Raw genomic sequence first — 27,495 nt, 5'->3', positions numbered from 1 at the left:
AGGAGGGATGAGCCGATCTGGGGGTCACCGATCACCTCCCTGCTCCACAGCAGGCTTGCCCCCTGGCTCAGCCCCGGTGCTGGGCTCTTCCAGCACGCTCTCCTCCTCCTCGCAGCCAACACCTACCCGCGATCCCCATCCCTGCCACGCGGTGAGATGGTTTCCCCACTGCGAGGCCTTCCTGGGACCGATACCCCTCGAACCGCAGCCAGCGAGCCTGCGGGCACTGCCCCTGCTAACCCGGCGGCTCGGGGACGCGCCGCTCGGCACCACGAGCACCCGGAGCCACCCCCGCCCCGCCGCCACCCGCTCGCCTCTGCCGCGGCTGCGCGCGGAGAGGGGGCTCAGCGACATCAAGGCTCAGGAAACACCCAGCCCCGGCCCCGCTTTGAGCTGCCCGGGGGATTTTATACCCCCCCAGGAGCTCGCATAAGAGCAGGCGAGGAGGGGCCGTGGTGCTGCTCGCGTGGGGACGGGGCTGGTGGCAGCAGAGCCGGGGTCCCCCCCCCCCCCCACCGCGAGGCGGCGGCGGCGGGGAGCTCGTGACCTGGGAGGTTAAAAATAGAAAGGCTGGCATCCGTTTTAGATTAGCGGGAGAAAGCTCGGTGCCCGCCTCGTCCCGGCATGTAACTTTAATGCCGAGATAATGAGCAATGATATTTATTTGTAAAAGATCTGGAGATATCGCTGCCCGGAGAGCAGCCAGGAGCTGTCAGAGTCCGTCCCGTTCCCCTCTGCTGCTCGGAACTGTAACCCAAGAGCTCTCCTCCGGTCGCTTTTCACGCTCCAGCTCCGTTAGCCGAGCAGGGCGCGTGGTCCCACGGGGCCGCGGCTGAGATTTGCTGAAGCTGCTGGCGATGGGGGCCGTGGCAGCGAGGGACGGGGCGGTGCGGGACGCTGCAGCAGAGCCCAGCGATGCCCCCGGGGCTGTGAAATTTGCTCAGGGGCAAAGCTCCCCGACGAGATGAGTTCGCCTGAGCAAGAGCCTGAAGGGCGTTGGGGCTGGTTCGGAGAGTTGGGTGGCACACAGCCTTTCCCGGTGGCTGGGTCCAATGAGGCTTTGGGGATGGGGTCGGGGTCCCTTGGGGCACCTGGGCTCCTTCAGACCCCCTACGGCTCGGGGACAGGCTGCCCCTGGTTCCCCTTCTGTGCCTGTGCCGGGCTGGGTCAGCGCGGGAGGGCCGAGGGCTGCTCCTGCAGGTGTGCCCTCGCCTCGCGTAACTGGCAGCGAGGCAGGCTGAGGTTGTATTTGCAGGTGGGTGTCCCTTCCTCATTAAGCCATCCCCCCGGGTAATTACTGGGTTAAGGCCTGATGAGATAACGCTTCATTATTTTTGTGCTGTTGGGGGATTAGGAGCAGCGGGATTTCTCAGGGGCTTTATCTCCACTAAGGCTGTCGGGCGGTGCGGCACGTTCGTAAGAGGGCCTCGGTGGTGCCTCGTGGGCTGGCAGCAATTTTGTCTCCCCGTGGGGGCAAACGCCCGATGCTGGAGCCCAGGGGGTGCGGGGCCATGGTGCTGGACATGTGTGCAGGCTCGCGGGCTCGCCCTGGACGGCCACCACGATGCCCGGACAACGATCCCCCTGTGGCCGTTGTTCCTGCTGGTGATGCACACACATTTGTCCTCCCGGCAGCCTGCGTAATGAGAGCGCTGGGATGCTCTGGGAGCTCTGTGCAGCGGGGCGCGGGGACGGCACGGGTCGCACCCGAGCACCTTCGGGTGCAGCGGTGGCACTGGCTGTGAGCAAAGGGGGAACCGGTGTGGGGGGGTGGCTCCTTGCACCCTTCCTGGCTCGGCGATGAGGAATCTCCTTTTAATGCCGTTGCAGCCCAGTGAATCAACGCGTTTCTCCCGTGGGCGGCGAGGCAGAGGGAGGGGAAGAGGTGACACCTGCAAATAACCGGGGCGGTGGGTGGCGGGCGCGGAGGCAGGCAGCGGAGGGCTTCTTCCCAGGTGGCTTCTCCCGTGATTTATGGCCGAGGCAATGCGGAGCTTTTAGCACGGCCTCTGGAAGCTGTTTACTGAGTGTCGGCTCCTGGCTGCTACACCGGCATGGGCTGCTCGTGGGCAGCAAGGGCAAACCCCCCCCGTGCATCCCTCCTGCGCCCAGCCCGGCTCCCAGCCTGCTCCCACCCGTCCCTGCCCGGAGCAGCCTCCGGGTACTGGCAGCACTGGCATCGGGCACTCTGTGCCTGTCCCGGAGATGCTCTTAGGAAGGATTTGGGAAGCAGGAACCAAGGGAAATGCTCTTAGCCAGGCTGCCCTGGCCTGGCGGGGTCTCCTCCTCCCCGGTGCAGGCAGCGTGCGGCCGCCGAGCCGCGGGGCTGGAGCTGGCACCGGCGCGGGGAAGCAGGCGGGCTGGCCGCGGGCCAGGCCGTGCACTTGATCCAAACACAGCTGGAGCTGATCTGATGAAGTGAGAGGTTAAGAAGAGAGCATCTGTTATCTAAAGGGGACACGCAGTGGGAAACTGTAAGCTCTTTATTCCCCCCGCCCCACCCCCTCGGTGCGGCGCATCATCCCTGACTTTATTTCTTTGATTTATGAAGGAAGCCCGTGCTTCCGGGGCTGTAATTAAGTGCCACTGTGTGAGCTCGTGATAGCGGGCGAGTGATACAATGCCTCGCACGTTCGCCGTCTGCTCAAGTGCTTTAGGATCTAGATAAGGGGAGGAGGGATTTCTCCTGCCCGCCAGGGGGGGTGGCGGTGGCAGGGTGGGGGGCGTGGGGGGATCCGTGGGCCCGGGGAGGGATACGGGGGCTGCTTGGCACTGCGGGGACACACGAGGTGGGTACCTGGAGCTGGAGTCCTGCGAAGAAGGGAACTCTTCTTCCCCTTGCAGAAGAGCATTATTTTGGCGTCGCCTCTCTCCCAGGTGCCCTCGTTCCCTCCCGGCCTCATGCAGGGCATCTGCATGGTCCTGGGGGCGCAGAGGGGACCCCAGCCCCTCGGCCGGGCTCCCTGGCTGTCACACAAACACCAGGGTGTTTGTAGGGTCGATGAGGCTTGAGCATCCGTAGCCTTGAAGCCGTGGAGCAGTGTGCTGGCTGTGCGCTGGTGCGGAGCCCGGGGCTGGGGGCTGCTGCCCGGGGGGGGGTCTCGTGGTGCCAGTGCTCGCAGCTCCTGCGCAAGGCAGGGCTCCCAGGTTGTCGTTTCCAGGCGGATGTGCAGAGAGAGCTTCTGGTGGCCTCCCCCTGGCGTGCTGACAGTACCGAGGGATCTGCTGCCTCTGAAAGCAGGAGCCTCGGGCAGGTGGAGTGGTTTGCATTGCCACCGGGCATCTCTGTGTGCCACGCTCCGTGCCACGCGGCATCGGGGGCTCTGGTGCTCCCGGCAGCCCTGTCCCTGTCCCTGTCCCTGTCCTTGTCCCTGTCCCTGTCCCTGTCCCACTCACACCGGTACCTGCAGACCCTGCTCGTTCCTCTGCCTTCCCCCAGGGCCCATCTCTGCCCTCGGCTCCCGGGACGGCCGCTGAGCCTCCCTGCGCCCCAGCTGTGACACCGGTCACCCAAGCAAGCTTTTTAGGAAGAAATAATTTTCTTTTCAGTGCAAGGACTGTTTTTAATACATAAACAGGATTATTTTAAGGTCTCAGTCAGTGGCCGTGGAGGAGCGAGCCCAAGATGCGGAGCAGCCCAGCATTTTGGTGGGATGCGGCTCCCGTGCAGCTGGTGCCGTGCTGCGAGCCCCGGCGAGGGCAAGAGGAGGAGAAAGGGGGTTAAGAAAAAAAACCCACCACAATCCTACGTGTAAATAAACTTAAAAATAAAAAGTGACAGAGATTATTTGCTGCTTAATGAACTAAAATGTCCAACCTCCCACTGAGCGGCAACGTTGTTTATAAACTACAGAGAGGGCTTTATTTTAATGGGCAGTAAATCTCATTCATCCCCAGCCCTGGCAGTCACGAGCGTGCGGGATTAATAGGCTCACAGAGGGAGGAGGGAGGCTCGCTGCCTCCTTGCGCTCCGGGCAGCATCTCAGCTCGGGGTTTTTAACTCCCTCGCCGGCGTTTGCTGTTCTCCTCCCTTCCTCCTCTCCTTCTTAATCCCCTTCGGTGCCGATAAAGCCGGGTTATCTGGCCAGGAAGAAAGGAGTACTCCGTCCCTGTGACTCGGCATGTCACATCCGCTCTCCGCTTGGTTTTGTTTATTCGCTTGAAAAATGTGTGTCCCCCCACCCACCCCCCCCCCGTCGGTCCCTGGGTTGCAGCTGGAGGCCAGCCCGAGATAACCACACATGTTCTTGCTGCTTTTTCCTAAAATAAAGCCTCCTCTCTGTAGCCTGCGGTCAGATTTTGCCTGGGTGCCCCCATCCCCTTCCCACCCTGTTGTAAATGGGGCAGAACCGGGGCCAGGTCCCTGTGTAGGGGCAGATCCCACCCGAGGACGGCCCCCCCGGGGACGGTCCCCTGCCCCAGTGTCCCCACCGAGTGGAGTGGTTGCAGGTAGCAAATCCCTACTGATACTGTGTCCTGGGGAGGGACAATAACTTGTTCTGGGCTAAAACCACCCCGGATTGAGCCCTGGGCTCAGCTCTCTGCGTGCCGTCCTCTGGGGACACTTTCGGGGCAGGTGGGAATTTTGGGTATGCCTGAATTTCCCCCTGGACAAATCAGGCAGCTCGAGCACTCCTGCCCATAACTCACAGGGTGATGTAGTCCTAAGGCAAGAAAGAAAACAGTGAGTTATCTATTCCAGTTTGAGTTTAATATCCATAATCTGCCATTAATCAAAGGAGGACTGTAAGATCCTTACTTAGGCCTAATCAGTGCATAATGGATTATCTACAGGAACTAATAAAAGGTAATTATCTATGCTTTGCAAGTTCCAATTACTGTACTTAGATGATCAATTAATTCTTGTAACAGTTTCACAGGTGCATTCGGTGTGACAGCCTTGTGCAGGCTCCAGGCTGAGCGCTGCGGGCGGCGCGGGGCTGCGGCGGGGGCCACCGGGGCCGGGGACATTTTCCAGCAGCCCCTTGTCCCCAGTGCTCTCTGCACAGGCAAAGAAATTGTCACCCCTGGCATCAGCCGTCACCTCCTCACCCCCTGCCCAGCCCCTGCCCTGCCTGGCGCGGGGCTGCGAAGTCATGGGGGGGGGGTGAAAGGAGGAGGAAATATTCCTACCGCCTCCGCCGCAGTTTTAGGGACGGCTTAAAATTGCAACGCGATTTTTCCGTGTCCACTCGGGGCCCAGCATTGTTCCGGTAACCTGAAGCAGATTGGGGCAGGCGGCAGCTCCGAGGGCTCTGATGGAAAGCAGGGGCTGGGGAGCGGGGCGGCGCCGGGGGGGCAGCAGGGGAAGCGGTGCCGGCGGTGCCGGGGGCAGCTGGCGCATGCCCCGGGCACCTCCGCAAGGGAACAGGGCTGCTCCAGGTCTCAGCTCGTAGTTTTGCCTTCTCGTCTTGTGGCCGGCCGTCTTCTGGACCTCAGTAATCCAGCTGCGTGTTTCGGTGTCCCCCAAACTGCGCCGTGCTGGGGGGTATTAGGGTGAGGCGTCTGAGGTCCTGGAGCCATCTGCTGCGGGGGCCTCGTGGGGACAAGGGGAATGGGTGACATCCCCCAGCCCCGCAGGGCTGGGGCACAGAACTACCTCATGCTGCGAGTGCAAGCCCTGGGGAGCCCAGAAGTCCCGAGAGGCTGCGGCCCCTGGGTGCAAAAAGGGGAAAGCGAAGGACGGGGGGGAGCAGGGCTGGGCCGGGGGAAAGGCTTCTCCTGGGAGAACCTGGGGCTGTGCAAACGTCTCCGAGTCAGGGGGAGCGTGCTCCCACACGGACCCAAAAAGGACCCCTCGGAACATTTCAGGTTGATTTCAACCTTTGCCAAGAGTCTCATGGCATGCAAAGGAACGGCTTGGAGCAAGAGTGCGTTTCAATACAAAGCTTCTTTGTAAAAAAAAAAAGTCGGCATGGGATCTTCTGACAATTTCCATTGTTATTTCGCCTCTTCCCCCTAAACGTGACATTAATTCATCTGTGCGAGTCCTTTTTCTGGGAACAGCCTTGGTTTCGTTGACATTTTTGGTTAACGAGGGGAAAAGCAAACCCACAGCAAAACAAAAACAAAACCCGAGCCCCCCCCCCAAGCCCTTCTCCTTACAAAAACCAACTCCCCTCGGAGCTCTTGCGGTGACGGTGTTGCGGGTCCTTTGCCTGTGGGGGAAACGGAGGCACGCAGGTAACTGCAATACCAGACCCGAGGGCACAGAATGGTGCTCAGCAGCGGGACCAGCTCAAAGCGCAGCCCAGGTACCCCAGCGCAGCCCCATGCAATCCCTCCCAGCCTCTCCTCGCCCATCCTTCAGCACTGCAGCCCTGCGGTGTGTGCTTCCCCACGCCCAGCAGCCTCCTGGCCTCCTCCTCCACCTCCTTTGCTGTTGCTCTCCGAGGCTGGCCACCGCGTCCAGCCCCGCCGCGGGGCTGAAGCTCCCTTGGCGCCGCCGCGCGATGCTGCCACACGCCGCCCTCGCCGCGCCTGCCCGCAGCACCGAGCCGCTGCCAGGGCCGCCGCCGCCGCCTCCTGCGCTGCCTTTTGTTTCTCTTTCTCTCTCTTTTTTTTTTTTTTCGTTTTCCCAAGCAAGCCGCCACAGGCTCCTTCAAGCATTCCCCCACGGATTATTCCCCCGCTCGCCTGTAACGCGTTGGCAGCGCTGAAACTCCCGTTGCCCCATCCCAGCCTCCTGCGCCGGCTTTCTCGTTTTGGCTCCGCTTCTGGATTGTAAGGCCCAGGTCTGGGCACGCCGATCCCCGCCGAAAAGGCGTTTTCGTGCCTTTGATTCCACCCGCGGCCGGATCCCGGAGGCCGTGCAGATGGGAGGCGCAGCTTGCGGGCACAGCGCACGCTGTGGGACCTGGGCGCAGGAGATTTGGCGCGCCGAGCGCGAGGGGGCTGCCCGACCCCAAATCCAGCCCCGTGTATGGCTGCAGTGAGCAGAGCTGGGGCGTTCATGCTGCCAGGCAGCGGTTAGCGTTAGTGAACCTAACCCTTCAGATTGCACTCATCGTAGGAGCTGGTTGGTAAAACAACGACTGAAGAAACGGAAAGAGGCTGATCCACCCCTATTTGGCAGGATTTGCCAAATTTGCTAAATTGCCAAAGTCGGATGGGGTCGACGAGAGCCCAGCAGGCGTGGAAGGAGACCGGTGCAGAGCACGTTTGCAAGTTGTGAGCACGGTTACAAATCACAGAGCACATTTACAAGTGCCACGCTCGGTAACGCAGCATCGCTGCTCGATAGCTGCCCGGCAGCGGGCAAAGCCCCAGAACTGTTTGTCTGGGTTGGGAATTGTGTGGTTTGGCAAAGCGTGGCTCGGCAAGGGCCGCATGCGGACAGACGCACCTTACGGACGGCCTTTGCGTTTGTTTGCTTGCTTTGTTTCAAAGTGAAACCCAAGCCTCTTCCCTGTGGTTAGATCCTCCCAGCTAAGCAACTTCGAGCTTACAGAAGTTGCTGGAGGAAGAGAAAGGACGCTGGACGCGGCGTAAAGTGAGAGCAACCGCTCTCACCGCAATGCTTTCCGACCTTTGTTAACAAAACCCTCGGCGCTCTTTGGTTGCTTCTCCTCGTTGGACTCGTTTTCCAGCGCAGTTATTTTCTGAGCCAACATTGCCGGGTTTATTCCTGCCGCTTGTTATTTAAACAGTGCCGGCGGTGTACCCAGCGCCGTACAAACACGGGGGAAGGAGAGGGCCTTACCCGGAGGAGTTCCCATTATAATTCGGAGGGTTTCAGTAGGAGTAATTGGGGCTGAGGTGCGAGGGGGGAGCAGGCGGTGCTGCAGGGGTCGGTGTCAGAGCAGCAAGGCAAAAGGACGGGCTTTGAACGAGCCTTTGGAGAGGTCCCCACGCGGTCCTTCGGCTGGCACGGGGGGTGCTGGCCTTCCGCAAGGTGGGTGACAGGAGAAGCGTTGGCCCTGCCACACCAGATTAAGCCAGTGCTCCTTCAAACACCACTGCCTGCCTCTGACACTGGCGAGAACCAAAGGCTTCGATATGAAAAGGGAAAAACAATCAAGGACTTGTGCCACCCGGTAATGCACTGACCCAATTGTGCACTGCTGTGTAAGGGGAGAGAAATTCCTTCCTGACCCTTGTACTCATCAGTCTATGCCCTGAAGCATGAGATTTGATTTTCTTTATCTGGCTTTCTGTAATTGCAGATGTCGTGTTTGGTACTCCCTGTATCCCACCCCTCGGAAATGGCATCTGCTACATTTAACTCAATGGACCTTCCCCTCGGGGAGTTGGATCCTGCCTCCTTTTCTGGGAAGTGCCTGGAAGGAGGGCAGAGGACCCGCTCCCACCGGGTTTTTCCCCTGGTACGTTCCCCCTGGTGGCTGCTGGCTGCTCAGCTGGGGAGGACAAGTGTCCCCCCATCACCAGCAGGTTCTCCCCATTGCCGTCAGCCTTGGAAAGACTTTATACCTGCCTAGAGAAAGTATTTGGAGGGCTTTAATTGATATTGATAGTATTGATAATCAGTCAATTGATAATCAATATCATCAGTCTTGACGTCAAGACTGAGCCCGTCTTGGCTTTTCTTTGGGGAGAGGGCACCTGGGGGCACGGGAGCCACTCGGGGCCTGGATGGGGCCATGGGGAACATGAGCAGCGGGACGCTCTTGGCGTGCTGCTGGGTGTGAGCTCTGCATTGAGCTTGGCTGGGGCATGGGCCGAGCTGGATGCTCACCCAGAGCTGGCAGAGCTCCGATTGTACCCTCACTCCAGGCTGTCTCCGAAACGGGCTTTGTTTTGCCATAAATGTAATGGACAGAGAATCTGTTTTTTTAATTTTTTTTGGTTTATTTTTCCCGAGCTCTCCGTTGCCAGCGGTGGGGGTCATCCAGCCTCACCTCGTCTGCCTTTCTGCCAGAGCGGTTTCGTATTGAGAAGGGGACGGGGAGGTGGTGCAGAGCCCCGTGCAGCCCCCATCGACCCGCATCGATCGCGCGCCTCTCTCGCTCCTGCCCGCGCCGGGGCGCGCGGCTCGCCAGCCTCGCCGAAAGGGTTAACGGCGCTCGCCCCTTGGAGCTCGGGGAAGTGGAATTAGTCACGGCCTTCAGGAAAAGTGCTAGGCAGGTTATAAAAATGACTGATGAGCGCGAATCAATAATGGAGGTAGTGTTTTCTGGGAACGCCAGGCGCGGACGGAAAAGCACATCAGCCCGGGTGGCGCGCGCCGTGGCGTGCCGGGCTGAGCACACCTGCAAGGCGGCCCTGGCCCTGGCCCTGTCCCCGTCCCTGTCCCCGTCCCCATCCTCCTGCACCTGGCTTCACATGCCTGCGGCTCCCTGGGGGATAACAGAGGGGTTTGATGGCAAACCAGGGCCCTGGGGAAGCGGGGTGTTTGGTTAACGTTCGGGGCAACGTTTCCGCAGCACCGAAGCAGCTTTGGAGGCCACGTTTCCTTTTCCAAAGTGGCATTTCTGGGAAGGAAACAGCCTTCTAATTAGATGGCTTGAAAATCGTTGCCGTTGCTTGTTACAAATGCATTAATCAGCCCGTATTGAAAGAACTGCAGCGCAAAACAGACATTGTTATTATTATTTATTATTTAGATGTGGATGATTAATCCCTTCCTAGCCTGGACCGTGTTCAGAAAGCGACTTAACGTCCCAGCACTGGTTCTCTGAGCGAACCTGCTTTTTGTGCCAGTGATTGTCATTCGTTGAACCCAAGTAAAGGTTGAAAAAAAGCCTTCTTTGCAGCTTTCCTACAGGTGGGAGCGGCAGCTCGCTCTGCACGAGTTTGTAAGCAGCGCAGGCAGCCTTGCGTTGGCCCCATGCAGCTGGGTGGGCTCATGCGTCCCCTTTTCTCCAGCAGCTGGAGCTCCCATGGGTGTTTCTCAGTGCTGCGTGCTTACGGTAATCCCCGGGGGCGCAGAGAACAAGCAGCCGCTGGGTTTGATGCCGCCAGTGTTTGCCTGGCAGAGCTTGGTGCTGGCAACGGCTTGGGAGGAGCAGTGCTACGTCTGCTTGGCATCTCGGGGCTGGTGGCTTTCCCAGCACGTGAGCACATTTCTGTTAACGAAAGCTTCCTTAATTGGCCTTCCAAATGTCCTGGATGCCGGGTGATCTCCAGGCACCGTGGCCGGGCGTCCTGCTCCCTCGTTTTGGATGCGGTTTTGTTCTCAGACGATGCCCGGTGCGGGCGCTCCGTGGCTGGCGTCGCAGCTGCGCGGCTCAGCCCTGCTGGACGCGGTGCCAGCACCGTGCACGGCTGTGAAAACGCACACACGGATCCCTCCGGGGTCTTTTCCTGCTCGGGTTTGCAATGCCAGCAGGTCGTGGGAGCGTGCGAGGACCCATTCCTGTGCCGCAGGAGCAGGCTGCAGGCGCCACTTTCGCTGCTCTTGTTGCCTAGCCAGTTTGCCACCTCTGCGTGTACGCAGGCTTCAGGTGCCTCTCGTGTCTCCAGATCCCTCTTTGGATGTGCCGGGCGCTGTCTGTCACGGCGGGCAGCCCTCCAGGCCCTCGGGAGAGCCAGCTTTTGGAGGGCGAGCGCAAGAGGTTAATGGAGGACGAGGGTGATGGATACGTGGCGAGAGCTCATCGGGGAGAATCGCATTCCTTTGAGGAAATCGATAATCTGGGATGCTTATGTTGCTAATTTTCAGCGGGTCATCTTCATCACGCCTGCTGGCTCGGGTTGTGTGAGCGGGGCCCTGCTGGGCAGCTGTAGGTGGAGGTTTGAGCTGTGGACGCAGACGCACACACGTGTATTACCCGTATTTCCCGAATCAAACTGGAATTAGTGGAGCTGCTCTGAGCTGTTTGCTCTCTCCTCCCTCGTCGGGTGGCCTTGTGGCATGGGTCGGAGTCCTCCTGAGCCCTCCGTGGTATAAAATGCAGCAAAATGGCAAATCCTACAGCACAATCCCAAATGCGCCCAAATTAGAAGCTCCAACTCCAAGTGCCCTGAGAATTTGGCAAAGCACTTAAAAAAAAAGAGGCCAAAACAGTGCCCAGCCCCACGCCGCATGCCTGGGAGGAGGGAAGCAGAGGGTCGTGAGGGATTCCCGGCCCCTCGGCGCCGTCAGCCGAGGCTGCACACTTCCAAGTGACGGGTGTGTGCCGCGGCTGGTGGCGGGTGCAGGGACCCGTCCCCTGGGCTGTCCCGTTCGGTTTAAAACCTGGGAGAACTGGGATTGTTGCAGAGGGGATGTTGCAGAGGGGCACCCCCAGCAGCCGTTTGTTCAGCGTCGCTGGGCTTCGCTCCCGCCGCACCGACATTTTGCACTTTTTTTCCCACGTTCTCCCTTCGTTGCGAGGGGAAAAAGCAGGGGACGCGCCACGTGGGCATGGGACGGACCTCGGGAGTGCCAACGGTGCCGCCGCCCCCGTTCCCACCCCTTGCTGCGAGGGCTGTAAGTGGGGCACGTCTTGGGGTGCCGCGGCTCTTGCCCCCAGCACAGCCCCACCGCTGCCGCCCGCTTGGGGCCCTGCCAGCGCCCGGGGCCCTGCCCCACGTCCCCGAGCGCGCGGTGGCACGGCTCCAGGCTCCGCGCTAACGAGAGGGCTTCCAGTGGGAGTTAATGATTTGCCAGGCTGAACGGTGCCGGGGTGCGTGCGAATCCCTCGCTCCCACAGACGCCTTGTTCTGTACTCGACCGTCGCGCTCGCGCCGAGAGCTGCTACCCAAAATGTTTTGTAACAAAAACCCCAAACCACATGAAAGTGGTTGAGTTTCGCGTTTCATTATAACCCCGAATTCAGGTTTGCCAAGAGTTTCAGTAGTTTTACGAGCCTTTCCCGCGAACCTCCAGCAAAGGCTGCCGCTTAACCTGGTTTTGATGAAAACCCAGGTGCGACCCAGCCGCTTTTGAACAAGTTTTGAGGTTCGGGCATCCCCGGAGCTCGGACCCGAAATCCAATAGGGTTTGCACGGAGGCCTGCGCGCCCTCTGGGAAAGCCAAGCGGGGCACACCTGGGCGCAAGCTGCGCTTCCCCATGGGCACGGGGCCACTGGTGCTCGCCAGGCAATGTGCCCCGAGCCGTGGCACCCGGTGGGTGCCACCAGGAGCCCTGCAGGCATCGCGTGCGCCGTGCTGTGGGTTGGACCCGCGTCGCAGAGGGGCCACCAAAGCAGCTGCCATCCCTCGGTGAGTGCCGGTGCTTTGCACGTGGATGGGGCTGGCACGCGGTCCCACATCGCGGTGCCTCGGTCACCGCTGCGGCCTCTTCGCTCTGGAGGAGCCGGGGATGAGGCCGGGCTTTATTTTGGGAATAATTCTGCAAAAATCAGCGGTGCGCGAGAAGCTCGAGAGCCAAAAAGCCGTGCCGGTGCCGGGCAGGGAGGGAATTGGGCTCTTTCTGAGGGCCTGGCTCGCGGCGAGCCCAGCCTGGGGATCGTGTGTATTATTGCATCCACACGCGCATTGCTTTTTCGGCAGCGCCGTCTTTCCTTTCTCCAGCAATTTCCTGAAATAACGTTAGGGAAATGTGAAAATCTTGAACTTTTGAACCTCCCCGGAGGACGGCGCGCAGGGGGTGGGTGGTGGCGGCAGGAGGAGGGGACGCCGGCCTGCTGGCTGCCGTTTATTTTGGCTACGGGGCCTGGGGGTGTCCGGGGGGGGGTGGGGGGGCTCAGCAACCCCCAGCCCCACGGAGGAGCCGGCTCAGCGCTGCCCCTTATTAATGGCTCTCTCTTTGGTGGGTCGCGGAGGCGAGGAAGCCAGAGGAAGTTTTCTTTTGCTCGCAGATGCCGGGGAGCGGGGAGGGGGTGCCCGGGCTGGGTGGCGAGGGCAGGGGGGTGACACGCGGGGTGATGGATGGGACCCGGGTTTTCGGGCAGGCTCTGGACGCGGGCAGCTCTTGCCACTGAGGGAGAGCGAGAGGGGGGAAAAGGTGGGGGGGGGGATACGGTGCGCCTGGAAAGTACTTTTCCCTCTGATGAACTTCAGAGGCGCATAAATCACTGCCAGGCTGCAGCTGCGAAGCATGTGACGCTGGCAAATTAATGGGGCTTCGGAAAAGCGCCGCGCCGCCGCGCTCCCCTCCGCGCCTCTTAAAGGCGCAGCCGGCGGCCGGGCCGGCACGAGGCGTGGGAATGGGGCCGGGGGCTGGGGGCTGGGGGCTGGGACTGGGGGCTGGGGGCTGGGACTGGGTGCTGGGTGCTGGAGCTGGCGGCTGGGTGCTGGAGCTGGGGGCTGGGTGCTGGTGCTGGGTGCCCCTTGGGCGTTTTTGCGCAGCGGGGACCCGCCGAGGATGGAGGCGCGTGGCAGGGGATCCAGGGCATGCCGAAATCTTACAGTGGCAGGGGTGCGGAGCTTGCGGTTGAGGTGGGCATCGTGCTGGGGCTCAACGCTGGACAGCAGGGCGCTGGAGCAGAGGATCCGGGAGCGTCTCCCTCGTGGTGGCATCAAGAGGCCGCCGCCTGCCAGGGCCGGGCATTCGCTCCCCCAGGGCGCAGCCATCTCGTGCAGGCGAACTGCTGCGGGGCCAGAGGGCAGCCAGAGGCTCCCAAGAGCTACAGCTCACCCGGGGCCAGCACCCGAGCCCCAGCGCGCTGCCTTCCCCTCTCACCAGCTCCCTCCTCTTCCTCGCTCTCCCTCTGCACAGCAGCGGAGGAAGAGGAGAGGAACCCAGCGCTGCAACTTCTGCCCAGAGCCGCTGGCACGCAAGAGGGGGAGGGAGCCCAGCCACCAGCAGAACAGCTAAAAATTACTGAATACTTCCCTAATATAATTAGGTTTCCATGCAAGCAATTGCCTTAATTGCCAGAGGGCCGTGGCACGGGGCGGGGGAGCCAGCCCGGGCTCACGCTTCCTCACCCAGCACCCTGGTGCTGTGCTCGGGCCGGACCCAGCACCTCCTGGGGGTTCCCCAGTAAGGCTGGGGTGAGGATTTGGCCCACAGCGAGTGGGAGGTGAGTAAATGGGTTTGGGGGGCTCTTTTTGTTCTGCCGGGAGAGCAGCTCGGAGGCTGCCCGGGCACGCTGCGGTTTAAATCAGTGTTTGTTTTCCAACTGCTGTTGGAGCAAGGAGAGTTAGGCAGGCAGGAAGGGAAGAAAAAAAAAACCAAAAAAACCCAAACCCTGAGCCCTGTGTGTGATTTACGTGGTAAAGGAGATAAGTGGGGATTTAAAGAGGAGGGAATATATAATGGAGACGAGCCTGTAACGTGAGCGCGGATCCAAACAGAGATCGTAATCAGATGTGCTAGGAGAAGCTGAGGTTATTAATGAAACGTCTCGGCTCTTGGTCAGCTCAAGGGGAACAGCCTCGCTGGGCTGCCACCTCCCTGCCCGGCCTGGCGGGGCTCGGGATGGGAACCAAGAGCGGGGTTGGAGACGGGGAGGAAGCGTGCGAAGGAAGCGCCTGTTTTTATGGCGGCGTTGCGATTGTCTTCTCCGTAACCGGCCCCAGAAGCCGGGCGCTGGCAGAGCGGCTGATGACCCCGAGGAAGGGCCCCCTCGAGCCTTCCTCGCGTCCCCTCTCCTCCTCTGCAGCCCCTGGGGTGCAGCCGTTGCTCCTCGGCTCTGGGAAGTTTACTCCACGCACGACAGCTGGGGGTAAACGCGGAGCAGCCTCGGCCCCAGCCTCGGCCACCTCCAACCCTGTGTCCGTCCGTCTGTCCGTCTGTGTGGGGCTTTGCCACGGCCCTGACCCGACGGTGGGAGCAAAGCACCCCCGTCCTGCTCGTTTCTCTTAGGGCCACTCTCTGCATCTCCTCGTGTCCTCCCAAAGCCGCTGCCACGTCCCGGGGGTCCCAGCCATGCTCCCCACGCCTACAGCCCGCCACGGTGCCCGGGCACGTCTGGGAACTGCTCGGAGCCGGTGCCGCCTGCCACGTCTGCTCACGGAGCTGTGGGGCTGGCTGGGACAGACCCCGCTTGTGTAAAACGTTGGGTAGGCTGCTCTCCGGCAGCTGGCTTTGTGCAGTCCCCTACTGATGCCCGGCACAGACCGCGGCCAAGGGACGTCCCGGCACCGTCAGTGGGTGCGCGGCAGGGCACTGCTCCCCTGCCGGCTCTGTGGGGCGGCTGCTGCCGGTCCCAGTGGTTTGCTGGGCTCATGGCAACGAGTGCAGCTCGCTGTGTTTTTTGGTGGGTCTGTCCCACGGGTGACGTGTGGCACGCCGCGTGGCCCACCAAGTGCCTGATTCTCCGAGCGGCACCTCGAGAGGTGCACACCGGCACATGGGGGGCATTCCCCGTGTTCCCTTCCGCTCGCCCACGTTTAGCTGCTTCCATTGGGGTGTCTTCATCCATCGGGGCTCCTGGGCCACGAGGACGATGCTGGCAGTGCCCAAGGGGTTAACCCAAGTCTGCTTCGCAGCTCCGGCATGGAAAGGCTCTGGCTTGACGTGAAGAGAGAAATTTTTGAAGGGTTATTCCCCTTCCCAGGCCCTGGCTGTTATCTGCAGGCTGACAAAACGCCTGGAACGCGGAGCCCCGCTGGACGTTGACCTGGCTGCGCCGAGCTCAATTAGCCGGGGCTATCTGATTGGACTGGACGCAGCCTAATTAGTTTTGGATTTGAACCAGGAATTCAAACCCAAATGCCGCTCGCAGGCAGAGCATCCTTCGCTGCAACCCGCCTCGGGGAAAGGCTTCCCCGGGCCTCTTCCCTGCCCTGGGAAGGGGGAGCCACCCCCAGCCTGTCCGTCTGTCCATCCATCCCTCCTGCCAGCCTCATCGATGGCGCCTGGGGAGGAAAATCTCGGGGTGGGGGCGAAGCTCCCCTCCTGCCCAGCACCTGCTGCTGAGCCCTGGGGGTCCCGTAAGCCCGGAGGCAGCTTTTTGCTCTGGAGGCGCAGCGCGCGCTGTCTGGCGGCCAGCAGGAACTCGCTTGCAGCGAAGGCGAGCTGGCTGTGGCAGCTGCCTTCCCTATCTCGTCAGGCGCCTTCCTGCGGCACGTAGGCACCCAGTTCTCAGGCTCCTTCCCCCAGACCTCCAGCGGCGGTGGACGAAGTGGGTGGCACGGCCCCGAGGCACTCGGCTCGCTCCGGACAGAGCTCTGCTTGGCGCTGGGTGCGGGGACGGAGCTGGCGTGGTGGGACGGGGCGGCAGCTCGAGCGCCCCAGGATCCCTGGCTCACCTCGGGTTTCCAGCTTCGTGCGCTCTCCCAGCATTAAACGCAGGGATGGTGGTGGGAGAGGACCCCCAGGGCTCTGTTCTCCAGCCTCGCAGAACAGGGAGGGGGACGCTTCTGCGAGGAGAGCTGGAAAACGGTGTTCCCGCGGGCTGCCCCCGAGGCTCCCGGCCTCGCCGTCACCTGCTGCCATCCGATCCAGCTTCCCCCACCACAGAAAACCAGTTAGAGCCTCCTGGAAAACCAGTTAGCGGCGTTGCCTTTCCCTGCCCACGGCAGAGCCACGTTGGGGTGTTACGATGCCAGCTGCGCGCTGGCGGCAAGCACCAGTGCCAGCCGCGCTGGATCAATTAAAGCCCGTTATGCCAAGCGAATGACTGTAATTATCTCAAATCGGGATTAATGCACGCGCACAGCCCCGTAACACAATCCGTCTGGCCGCCGCTTTGCGGGCTGTTGTTGCTGGGAGCTGGCCGCAGGAGGGGCTCCGCCGGTCGCGGCGGTCTGAGGTCTTGGGGGTTTTTCGGTTTTTAGGGTTCGGCTCATCCCAGATGTCCCGCGGGGGAGGATCCCGAGAGGTGCCCGGCCGCACTGCTAAAGGGTTAAGGCTGTGCAGTGCGCGGGTGCTCGCGTTACCCCTGGAGCTGCCTCACCCCTGCTGCTGTAAGCGATCTGTTTGCAGGAGGGGAGGGTGCGTGCCGAGCCCAGGGCTGGGCAGGGGGAGCTGGGGGGAGCTGGGTTAGGTTTGCCTGCGGTTTGTTGGACCAGGCCAGGTGTGCAAACCCTCCCCGAGCAGGACCCCGCGCTTCTTGTCCTCCGTGGGAGCCGGGCAGCCCCAGCGGCATCCTCCCCTTCGGCCAGCATCCAAAGCAGGATGCTCTCGAGCCGAGAGCCCCCTCAAGCAGAGCTCTCAGCCCTGCCGCGTCGTGCTCTTTTCCTTCTTTTCTCCCTTCCCTCTTCGGAGAGGAGGATTTGGGGTTTGGTGCAGGTTTTGGTTTTGGTTTTCCCAAAGCACGGAGGCAGGTGAGGGGCCGCTTGCTCTGTCACCTCTCCATGCACCGGGGGAGCAGGGGGGACAGAGGGGGCAGAGGTGATGCCCAGCGCGTGCCAGGCACACAGCTCGTTGTCGTGGTCCCCGGGGGGTTCAGCAGGAGACGAAACTTCTCCTTTTCTCTGCTGGAGCGAGCCTAATGCTTTCAAGCTCCCCTTGCATCCCTCTCTGGATCCTGCTTGGTTTTTCATAGCTCAGAGCGTAGCACCCCCTCAAGGACAATTAGATCACTTCCAATTTGCCCGTAAGCCCATAAAACTGCAATTGAATGTAATTAAAAGGCCATAATGAGCTTCAGCAACCTGCGGGACCACTGTGCTTTCGCTCTCACCGTGCTCCTGTCGGGGAACGGGACGAAGTCGGGGGGGGGACGCGAAGGTCAGCATTTGCTGGGGAGGATGAGGATGAGGATGAGGACGGCTCCTCGGCCAGCAGGGCCCTGGTGGGATGGGCAGGGGGGGGGCACCCGTGTGCCACCGTGTGCCCACGCTGGTGATACCCATCAGGGAGGGCTGCAGGGTCCCCTGGGCGCAGCCCTCCGTCCTCACCGGAGCTTCTTGCCCTCCCTTGGCAGCTTTTGCTGCCATTCTGGCTGCACCGATGGGCTAGGGGACGACAACAGCGATGGGGGCTCAGCCCTTGCGCTTCGGTGCTGACGTCCGGGTCCCCAAACCTCCTTTTTTGGGGGTGCCGGAGCCTTTCCCGTGGCACGTTTTGGGCGGCGAGCTGGGCTGGGGCCACGTGCCAGCCGGCTCCCGCTCCCCGAAGCCCGTGGGGCTGCCTCTGCCTGCGACGGCGCGAGCTCCGAGGAGCCGCCACGCCGAGGCCTCCTCCGGCGAAGCCCCGGTGGCCCCGCTGCCTTCCCGGCGCCCTGGCAGCCGGCACCGGGCTGCCCCCTCTCACCGCCTGGTCCTGCGGCGGGTTCCCAGGCAGTAAATTAGGGGCGCCGACAGGCGCACAGAGCGCGCCGCGAGCGCGGGGACAGCGCCGGCCCTCCAGGGCTGAAACGGGAGCCTGCAATTTCTCAGGGCTGTTGTGACATCTTTGCACAAGCGTGTGATTGAGTCACATTTGCTTTCTCAGCAGAATCCCTTGTTTGCCTTTGTGCACCCCTCCTTCCCTCCCCCTCCGCCCCCCCCCAGGCTCGGGCAGAGCCCACAGCCCGCTGTGCCCCCCCCCCCCCCAACACCAGGTCCCCCCCTTCCTCTCCCTGGCGGGGACCCCTCACACTTTCCATCTGGCACGCTCGCCCGCTTGCTCACGCTTCCTGCTTTCGCCTCCTCCACCCACGGCACCCGCGGAGGAGGGCGCAGAGGCTGCCCCGTGTGTGTCGTCGGGGGGGGGTAGGGGGGGTGGATGCGAACCGAAATAAATCGGGGGGGCTGCCACGGGTCCCCGCGGGTGGCAGGGGCCGGGGGCGCAGCGGGCAGGAAGCCGGGGAGGGCTCGCGCCGGAGGAAGAGGCGTTGGTAAGCGTTTCCTCCGGTGACACGGCGGCTCGCGGGGAGAGCTGCTTCTGGAAAATTCCTCTCCGAGTCCTCCCCCCTCGGAGACGGGGACGGCCCCCGCGGGCTCGTGGCTGGGCTGGTGGCTGCGGGAGCCGGGCTGCGCTCTCACGGGGCTCCCGGGAGGGCGCGGGGAGGTTTTAAGGCAAAAAAAAAAAAAAAAAGGGTGTAAAATGAGCCCTGCTGAGGACGAGGTGAGGGTGCTTGGGCAGTCCAGGGGGGCTCCAGCAGAAAATGGAGCGGGCTGAGCGTCCCCCGGCAGGGACCCAGTGGTGCTGCGGGGTGGGCTGCCGAAACCTGTGAGCGTTGGCGAGCCCTTGCTCACCCCCAGCGAGGTGAGAGGGGAGGGCAGATGTCGCGTCTGGAGGGCAGAAGGAGAGAGTTAATGGGATGGAGACGGAGCGGTTGCGCCTCAGAGAGCCCAAGCCCCCTGCTCGCTGTGGCCCACGGCGGGGTGCTCTGGGGCTTCTTCCCCTCGGTACGCTCAGGGGGGGAGAGCAGAGGCTGCACCGAGTGGGGATGCGCAGGGTGCGATGGAGAAGCTGCTCGTGGGCGCTGTGATTTCACAGAAAGGTGAGACGCGGGTTGGAGGCAGCGTCTGGCACGTGCAGGGCCAGGTGGGCAGCGCTGCCCCCCACGGGGATGCTGTGAGCCTCCTCCAGCCTGGGGAAGCCCGGCAAGGAGACCCCGGGGGGGGTCCCAAAGCTCCAGGACGCACCCCTGCCCCGTCTGGCTTTGCAGGGGCCTGTGGCTTTTGGTGGGAGGTCAGGGCTGGAGTGTGGCTTTGAGGTTGTAGTTTTGGTCAAAGTGAAAGCCTGCAGCGAGGAGGAACCCACCCAGAGCAGAGAGCAGCCGAAACCGAGCTGCTCGCCCCCGGGGGAAAGCACCGAGCGCGGCCGCGGAACCGCTCCGGGACCCCAGGGCGCAGAGGCCAGCCGTGATTTCCTAACACCCGCCAGAAAAAAAAACATCTACGTGTGCTCTCCCGGGCGCAGACGTACAGAGGGCCTGGAAGAAAAAGAGAGATCCAAGTGACTTTTTGGTGAAACCACGCCACTGCAGCAGCTGGGGCCTTACAGAATTGCTCGATGCCTCTGGTCCCTTGGTGCCAGGGGTGCTGGGATGGCCCCGGGGCGCACGGTGCAGGGCGGCTCCAGAGCCTGCCCACGTCCAGCCCTGTTGGCATTTGCAGGGGCTTCGCTCTTGCTCCATCCCCCTGCACAGCCGAGTGAGCTGCTGAGAGTTTCCTTCGGTGCAAAACCACCGGGTGTTTCGTGCTGTGGGCGTTTCTTGTCCTTCCTGGTCGGCTTCTCCTTCTTGCAAGCTCCGAGCCGAGGTCGCAGAGCTCCAGGGCAGGTGGCCCAAAGGTGCCCTGGCCTTGGTGCCTGGGGAACGTCGCGGGACGGGACCAATGCTGGGGAGCAGCAGGCTCAGGGCGGGCAGGGACGTGGCCATTCCCAGCCACGCTGGTGTAAATTCAGAGCAAACTTACTCCAGAGCGTAGGCCAGGGGCTGTTTAAAATCACGCGCTGCAAACAACGCTCTCTTCCCTCTTTGGGAGCACTGTCCCTTTTGGGGACAAAAGCGAGGACCTGACCTCTTGTGGTCGCTGCATTCCCATGGCAGTTTTCAGGTGGGAGATGGGGTCAAAGCCTCAGGTTCTGCCCGGCCACCTCCACGGCTCAGGTTCCTGGGCTGGAAGGCGCTAGGAAATTTCTGCACCGCTTTTGAGGAATGAGAGCAAACGGGCAGGGATTCCCACTGCCGAGTGCGTTCAGGGAAACTCGCCACCCGCAGAGGCACCAGCAGAAGGAACAGCACTCAGCACGTCGCGTTTCCTTGCGGGTTCCCGTGCGTTTGGCTGTCGGGGTTTTGCACCTGGCCGGCACCAGCTCCGGGGAGGAGGTTTCCAAAAACCTGGGCCCCGCTGCTGGTCCTCGCCCCTCTCCGAGCGCGGCCCCGCAGCGCCGAGGGCTGCGCTGCGGAAGGGAGCGGCCACCCAAATTTAGAATTTCCTGCTGTGCAATACCCAGAATTGATCTTCTTGCTGATTAAGGAGGAAGAGGTGCTGAGAAAAAATAAAAAAATAAAAATAGCGGAAGCCCGGGGGTGTGGGCGCCTTTCCGAATCTCAGCCGGCCTCAGCTGGGGCTCTCCCCCCCGGCTCGGGCACATGCCTGGCTCCGACACCTCGGCCGCAGAGAAGTGCGGCCGCTTCTCCTCTTGGTGACTCAAGATACGGCTTTGAGCTTCCCCTCTGTCAGGAGCAGAGCGCCGAGCTTCTGCGTCAGCTCCCGGGATGGGCTAGAAAAGGTTTTCCAGCAGAGCTAGGTCACTGTAGTTTTACTGGCAAAGCCTCTTAGGCAGAAATGAAGATTATACTGGCGAAAGCTTCTGCTGGTACAGTTTATTCTGGTACAAAGGAGCTATCCTGGGAAAAAAAAAAATCACCCCTGTGCTGTCGTAATTGTTTCTGCTCTGGGATGTTTTGTGGGCTAGTAAGGTTCAAATCGCCGCTCTTCTGGATGGAAAAAGCTCCTGGGCTGCTCAAGACGGCGGAGCAGCAGCACTCTGATGAGAAATGCAGCGCTGGGGGGTAAATGCGAGAGGAAAGCACTGCAGGGAGCAGGAAACGCGGTCCCGGGGGCTGAAACCTGCCCGTGGGGGCCGCATCCAGACGAGCCCCGTGGGAAACTTGTGGCACAGATTTGGGATTTGTGCTCGTGGCCCCGGGCACGCCGAGGGGACGGAAAATAGCGGAGAAGCTGCGGAGGGACATGCTGTACTCGTCCGCTCTGAGCGGCCAGCGCCACGGGATGAGAACGGGGACAAATGTTTTAGGGAGATGTTTTCTTGCCTTATTGAAAATTAATAATAGTGAAGGAGCGCTGCCTGGCGCCAAGCCAGGAGGACGGAAAAAAAAAAATAAAATTACAGGGAAGGTTGATTGAGCAGGCGAGATGCTAGCCTGGGTCTTGCCGTCCCCGGGATCTATTCCGGGCTTTGGCTCCGATTTCCCTCGTGACCTTGGGGAAGGTCACGGACGCCGTGCCCCGCTGGTGCCGGCCGGGTGCCTCCTCGGCCTCTGCCTCCCTCTGCCCCTGCAGAAATGGGTGTCACGGAGCGGGCTGGAGGCTTTTTTGTGCCTCAGTTTCCCCACCTGTGAAGCAGGGGTGGCGGCACCCAAAAGCGGCGTTGTGGAGGGCTGCGGTGAGCACCCTGCCGGCCAAAACCAGGGTCGAGCTCCTTGTCTCGAGACCGGATCGCTCCCTGCAGAGGCTGGAGCTGAAATAAGTTCTTCGGCCACGGAGGAGAGCTGAGAGCACGCACACGGCTCCGTGACCCCACCGCTGTTGGTGGAGCACGTGGGCTGCCCTAAAGGTCTTCTTCTTTGGGAAAATTCCCCTCCGAATTGTGTGGCTCGCGGGTTCATCGTTCAGGGGAGGAAAAGAGCTTCACTGCAAATTCCTTAGCTGCTGAACAGCGCTCGTTTCTGATCTCCCAACTGCCATGGGGCATCTTATAAGATATATAGAGGTCGTTGTGTTTAAACAAAGGACGCACAGAGAAAATAGCTGCAATTTATGGGTGCGGCAGGAGGGGAAATGCTTAGAGAACTTTTTTTTTTTTTTTTTTTTTTTTTTGTATTTAGAAACAGGCACGGAGTTTATTTTGGTCAAGAGACAGTCACACACAACAGCTTCAAACGGCAAAACTCCGCAAGAAAAATGAAAAGTCTCGCACTGCTTGGGCCGAAATGGTGCCGGGGAAAAAAACCTCCCCGGTTTGCTCCAGCCTGAGGCCTTCAACCTAGGTGGTTTTTTTGGCTTGAGTTTGTTGAGGTGAAGGATTGTTCCTCAGCCTGGCTGTCAGGATTTTAGCATCCTAGAGAGGAGTCCTGCGTGGAAATGCAGATGCTAGCTGCGGGGCGCCCGGAGCCGTGTCTCGTCCTTGCTCTCCTGGCCGGTTTTCCTCCAGCCGGGTGCGCACGCGAGTGCCACATCAGAGGCAAACGCTCCCCACCGCTGTGACGGGGAAGCCTTTGGGTGAGAGGAGAAAAATTCCCGGTGCTCAAGGGGTGCCTCGAGTCACGGCGCTCTGCTCCAGACTTCGGAACATTCTCCTATGGGATTTGGGCGAAAACACACCCGAACGCCCGCCCGTGCCCAAAGCACTTCTCCGCGGCGTGCGGGGTTCCTCCTCCCTGCCTCTCCTCGTGGTTTTTTTTTTTTGCTGCCTGGCCGGGTTTCTCCACGCCAGCCCTCGGCAGCACACCCAGTTCCTCAGTGGGTGCCGGGGAATGCGCCTGCCTGGCGGGGAAGCGCGTAAACAGGATGGGTGCGGGGGGCCGGGCGGGGGGCGCGGGCTGGGGAGCTGCTCCCCCCCTGCTCCGGGGGACCTTATTTCGGGAGAGGTGCCGGGACAGCGGCTCGGGCCCCGCACGTGCTTCGCTTTCTGATGTGCTCGAGTAGGCACGGGCTGGTCGCCAGTAACCCGCCCCTGACCTCGCCTGCTTCGCTGCCTGAAATATTGAGGAGATGGGAAAGGCACGGCCGTGGGGCGCTTCCTTTCCTCCGCCGCCAGGTCAAGCGCCTGCTTCCTCCGTGCACCTTTGGGGCCGGGGACCCGGCGCATCCATCCTCAGATTTATCCCGGGGCATCTCTAGCCCCGTCCATCGCCTCGCTCCGCAGCAGCTGGTGTTGGTGTGGCTCCTCCGGAGCGGGACCGGCGGGCTCCCTGTTCCCAGATGCACAGCCCGCGGCAGAATAAACTTCACCCTTTGCCCCCTGCCCGCTGGGAGCGAAGGACAGGAGCGCAGCCCGCATCCCGAGTCCCCGGAGCACGTGGCGGTTGCGAGCCCTGCTCCAAGTCCTATAAAAAAACCCCCGAAAGCAGAGAACTGGGAAGCGCGGCCCTGATGTGCTAAACCCCAGCACCAGACCCCGAAACCTGGAGGAATTTCCCGGGGTTCCTGGTGTGCCGCACGCACGTCATCCGGCCGCGGGTGACGCGAGGGCCGGCGGTTATCTTATATCAACATCCTGCGAGAGCCGACGTGAGGCCAGGCCCCCGGGGACCGTGGGCCGTGTCCGTGGGGACGTGTGCCAGGACGGTGGCACCGGGCTGGGTGCTGTGGCTGGGCACGTGGCCCCTCTGCCTGGCCGAGGTGATGGGACTGCCGTGCAGAGGGAGCTGGATGTGTCCCTGCTTTGGAGCCTAATCCCTGTTTTTTGCATCCGAGCCCCCTTCACCTTGGGGATCCCGTTTCTGGCGTTTATCAGGGAGTTTAAGGAATTACCCGCGCAGGGAGCAAGCCTCTCTGCTGGCAGGTGTAATCCTGTGATGCTTACAAGGGGGGGGAGGCGCATGGGGTCCTGCCGGGGGTGGCTGGGCCGTGCGGGGGGCCGTGCGCCTTGGGGGGCTCGGTGCCACGACAGCACGGCCCCAAGTGGCAGTGCCCTGAGCCCTCGGGGGTCTCTCGTGCCCCAGTTGGGGCCAAAACCAGTAAGGCTGGAAGGGAGGTGCTGGGCAGGAGGTGCGAGCACATGGGGTGCTGTGGTGTGATGCTGGGTGCTGTGATGGGTGCTGGGGGCCGTGATGGGTGCTGGGTGCACGGTCTTGCAAGAGGAGCATCGTGGCCTTGCTGGGCCTCCCGCGGTGCGGTTTTCCCCCCGATCGGTGATGTCCTGGGCAGATTGCTGGTGCTGGGCTCGCTGGGGTCCATCTGTGCAGTGCCTGTAGTGCGTTGCTTAGCCCCCCACCCTGCATTTCCCCCAGTAACTTCGGGGGCCTGCCGCCAAAAGCAGCAGCTCCCTGGGAGCAAACCCCGCATCCAGGCGCTTTCCCCTCTCTGGCTGCACGTTTGCAGGGCAGCCCGGGGGTCCCGGGCGGGGTCCCACAGCCCCCACCACCCACCTCCCGTCCACCCCCCTGCCTCCCGTCAGCCCCCCCTGCACCCCCCCGGGGGGCCACGAGCCTGCCCCCTTCCTCGCTCAGGATTGTTTTGCAAGCAGCGTGACAGGATGAGGAGGAAATGTGCCAGGAACGGCTCCATGTCTCCTCTCCAGAGAGAATCGGCGGCTATTTTTAAATGCCCCCCCCCCTTCCCGCCCCCCCCCCCCCCCCTGCTCCCCCGGGACGGCCGAGCCGGTCGGACACAGAAACCCTACCGGCCTCTGCCGTGCAACCCCCCCCGGCACCACCACCCTGGTTTTTGGGGTGCTGCTGGGGTCCCCGCCGTCCCGTGCCTCGAGCACCCCCGTTAGATCCGATTCGGGGTGTATTGTGGGGTGGGATGGGGGCGCCCCCGTTCCTGGGGGCGATGCTGCCTCCGGGCAGAGGCTAGGGCTGGGTACAGAGGGTGAAGGAGGAGGAAGGCAGTGACAGCTGTGTCTGGAGGCTCTCTGTGTTGAGTTTGGGGTCCTGCAGCACCAGGGGATTTTGGAAGCAGGGCAGAAGGAGTTTGGGGGTGTCGGGAAGCAGCTGGGGGGGGCCGGCTGCACGGGGCCTGCTGCGGTCAGGGCCTGCGCCGGGCTGGAGACTGAAACCCCGCTCTGTTCTTCCTCTCTTACAGATTTCTCAAACCAAGTCAATTCCACGTCCCTGAACTCCCCCACCAGCCGGGGGCCCATGGCCACCCCCTCCCTCCACCCGTCCATCGGGCCGGGCATCGGCTCCTCGCTGGGCTCCCCGGGTCAGCTCCACTCGCCCATCAGCACCCTGAGCTCGCCCATCAATGGCATGGGGCCCCCCTTCTCCGTCATCAGCTCCCCCATGGGCCCGCACTCGATGTCCGTCCCCTCCACGCCCAGCCTGGGATTCGGCACCAGCAGCCCGCAGGTAAGGGGAAGGTGGCGGGGACGTGGCCGCTGCTCGTTTATCGGGGCAAGGACATAGGCGGGGGGGCCTGATCCTGCCCTGCTCCTGGCCCCGTTGTTCTGCCCAGGCGAGCACGGGGAGCAAAACCCCCTTGCAGGCATCCTCGGAGATGCGGGCAGGCACCGAAGGGTGGCAAAAAGCAGAAGCCCAAGGGGGAAATGAAGCCGAGGCGCCCTGCCGCTCCGGCAGGGTGGGGGGGACCTCAGGGGCGCAGGGCTGGATAACAGCCATCCAGCCGTCAGCTGCCATCGCCTGTCCCCTCCGGTCCTGGCTGCGAGTGAAACGGGAGCAGGGACTGCCCCTGGGTCTCCTGGGGATGGGCTGAGCTCGGGCAGGGGCCGGAGCCCCCCTGGCACTGCCCTGTCCCCTCCCCGGGACCCCGCACGTCCCCTCTTGGTCCCCAGTCCCCGAGGCACGCACCGGGGGGCTCCCCTGCCCGCTGCCCCTCTCCCCCCTCGCGGAGGGAGGGACCGGTGTCGGTTGGCTGAAGATTATGTAAAAAAACCCTCCAACTACGGGGAGATAAGCTCTTTTTAAAAATAGCAGGATCGGGGAGAGCTGGCCAGCCCCCGCCACCTGTTGCTGGCTGCTCGCGCGTTATATGTTTAGTAAAAGGGCAGATTAAGGAATTGGCTACCACCTGCCACTCACTGCTGGTTTATTTATTCCGAGCCCTCTCCGGGAGTCGAGCACCTGCCGGCACCTTTATTTTTAAATATTGGCCTGATTTATTTCCAGCAATAACGGGTCTTTCTGCCCGGGGCCGGGGAGGGACGTGCTGTGCCGGCAGCGTCAGCCATCCCCGGGGCTCCCTCGGGATCCGACGCACCCCACACCAGAGGGAGGTGGCTGGGAGGTGGCTGGGAGCTTCCCCCGGGCCCGATCCGGCCCCTGACCCCATAGAAATGTGGGGAGCTGCCCCTGCTCTGGGTCCCCCAGCCCGGAGCAGAGCCAAGTCGCGTCCCGTGACCGAGGGAAGGGGAACTGAAACGGCTCCTGGGAAGGGGCAGCGAGAGCCAAACGGGCAGGGAGAGCATCAAAAGGGTGGGGAAGGAGCGGGGAGGGGAGAGGCGAAGGAGCGCACGGGGGAGATGGAAGCGGGGAGGAAGGGGGCGACGCGGCCCCGGCTTCAATCGAAAGGCGCGGTTTGGTTTAGGGGTGGAGGGGCCAGAGGAACCGAAATAAAATCCGGCCACGGGGTAAAAAGGGGAATTGAGAGCACGGTCAGATGGTGCCGGGGAGCAATCCCCGAGCCCAGCCGCGGACGAGTCTGAGGTGGTTTTTCCTCGAGGAGGTTTCCAGCCTGATGGCTCCTGCCATCTGTCCCCTGTCTGGGCGCATTAGGGCCCTGTCCGTGGCCCTGCAGCAGGCAGAGGGGCCTACCTGGGCCCGTGGAGGAGCACAGGAGGAGGAGGAGGAGGAGGAGGAGGAGGAGGCGAAGTGCCGGGGGTAATGAGGCGTGGGGCCCCAGCCGCCTGGTGGGGCTGGCCCTGATGGAAGGTGCTCCGCATCAGATGGCAGATGCCACTTGCCATCAGGCCATGCCTCGTTGCCTCGCGGAAGGCAGCAGAGCAGAAGGGCACGGGACGCGCGGGGCGGTGAGGCCCGCCGTGGCTCCCCTCTCCCCCAGCTCCTGCCGGCATCGGGGTGGGAAGGAGCTGTCAGCTCCCGAAATTTGGGCTGCTTTCCCTCTCCCGTTCCGTCCCATGCGAGCAAACCTCGCTCTGACCCGGCTCCTCCAGCCCCGAGCTCTGCGGAAGACGTCAGCCCTGACCCCAAGCGTCCCCTCCCTGCCTGGGACCTCGCAGAGCCTCCAAACGCAGCCCAGCAGCCGGGGTGTGAGGCTGGGTGCCCTGCAGGGGGGGTCCCAGCACCCAGGGACCCCTCGCTGCTACCCGGGGGGGGGCTTTGGGGAGCTGGGTGCTTGCACAGAGCCGGGCACGTGCCGGCAGAAAGCCCGGGGGCACTTCGCAGCGGGGAGCAAAGCCCCAGCCTGACCAGGAGGCTGTTTACTGGGACTTA

The 27,495-nt window shown here is 62.3% G+C and overlaps 1 protein-coding gene across 3 annotated transcripts in view; it reads left to right on the top strand.

Moving 5' to 3' along the window:
- Positions 1-27,495, top strand: part of RXRA (retinoid X receptor alpha) — a 100,875-nt gene that overhangs the window by 38,928 nt on the left and 34,452 nt on the right. For 2 of the 3 annotated variants that reach the window (XM_066981036.1, XM_048053003.2), the window contains one exon: positions 25,169-25,434. In XM_066981036.1, the coding sequence (XP_066837137.1) occupies positions 25,169-25,434 (266 nt within the window). Of the gene's footprint in view, positions 1-18,463; positions 18,559-25,168; positions 25,435-27,495 lie in introns of those variants that run through there. The other variant, XM_066981037.1, reaches the window with a different exon arrangement.

The sequence above is a fragment of the Anser cygnoides genome, chromosome 20 (assembly GCF_040182565.1).
Source record: "Anser cygnoides isolate HZ-2024a breed goose chromosome 20, Taihu_goose_T2T_genome, whole genome shotgun sequence".
Taxonomy (NCBI): Eukaryota; Metazoa; Chordata; class Aves; order Anseriformes; family Anatidae; genus Anser; species Anser cygnoides.
The sequence above is the reverse complement of the archived record's forward strand: the minus strand, read 5'-3'. Positions and strand labels throughout refer to the sequence as shown.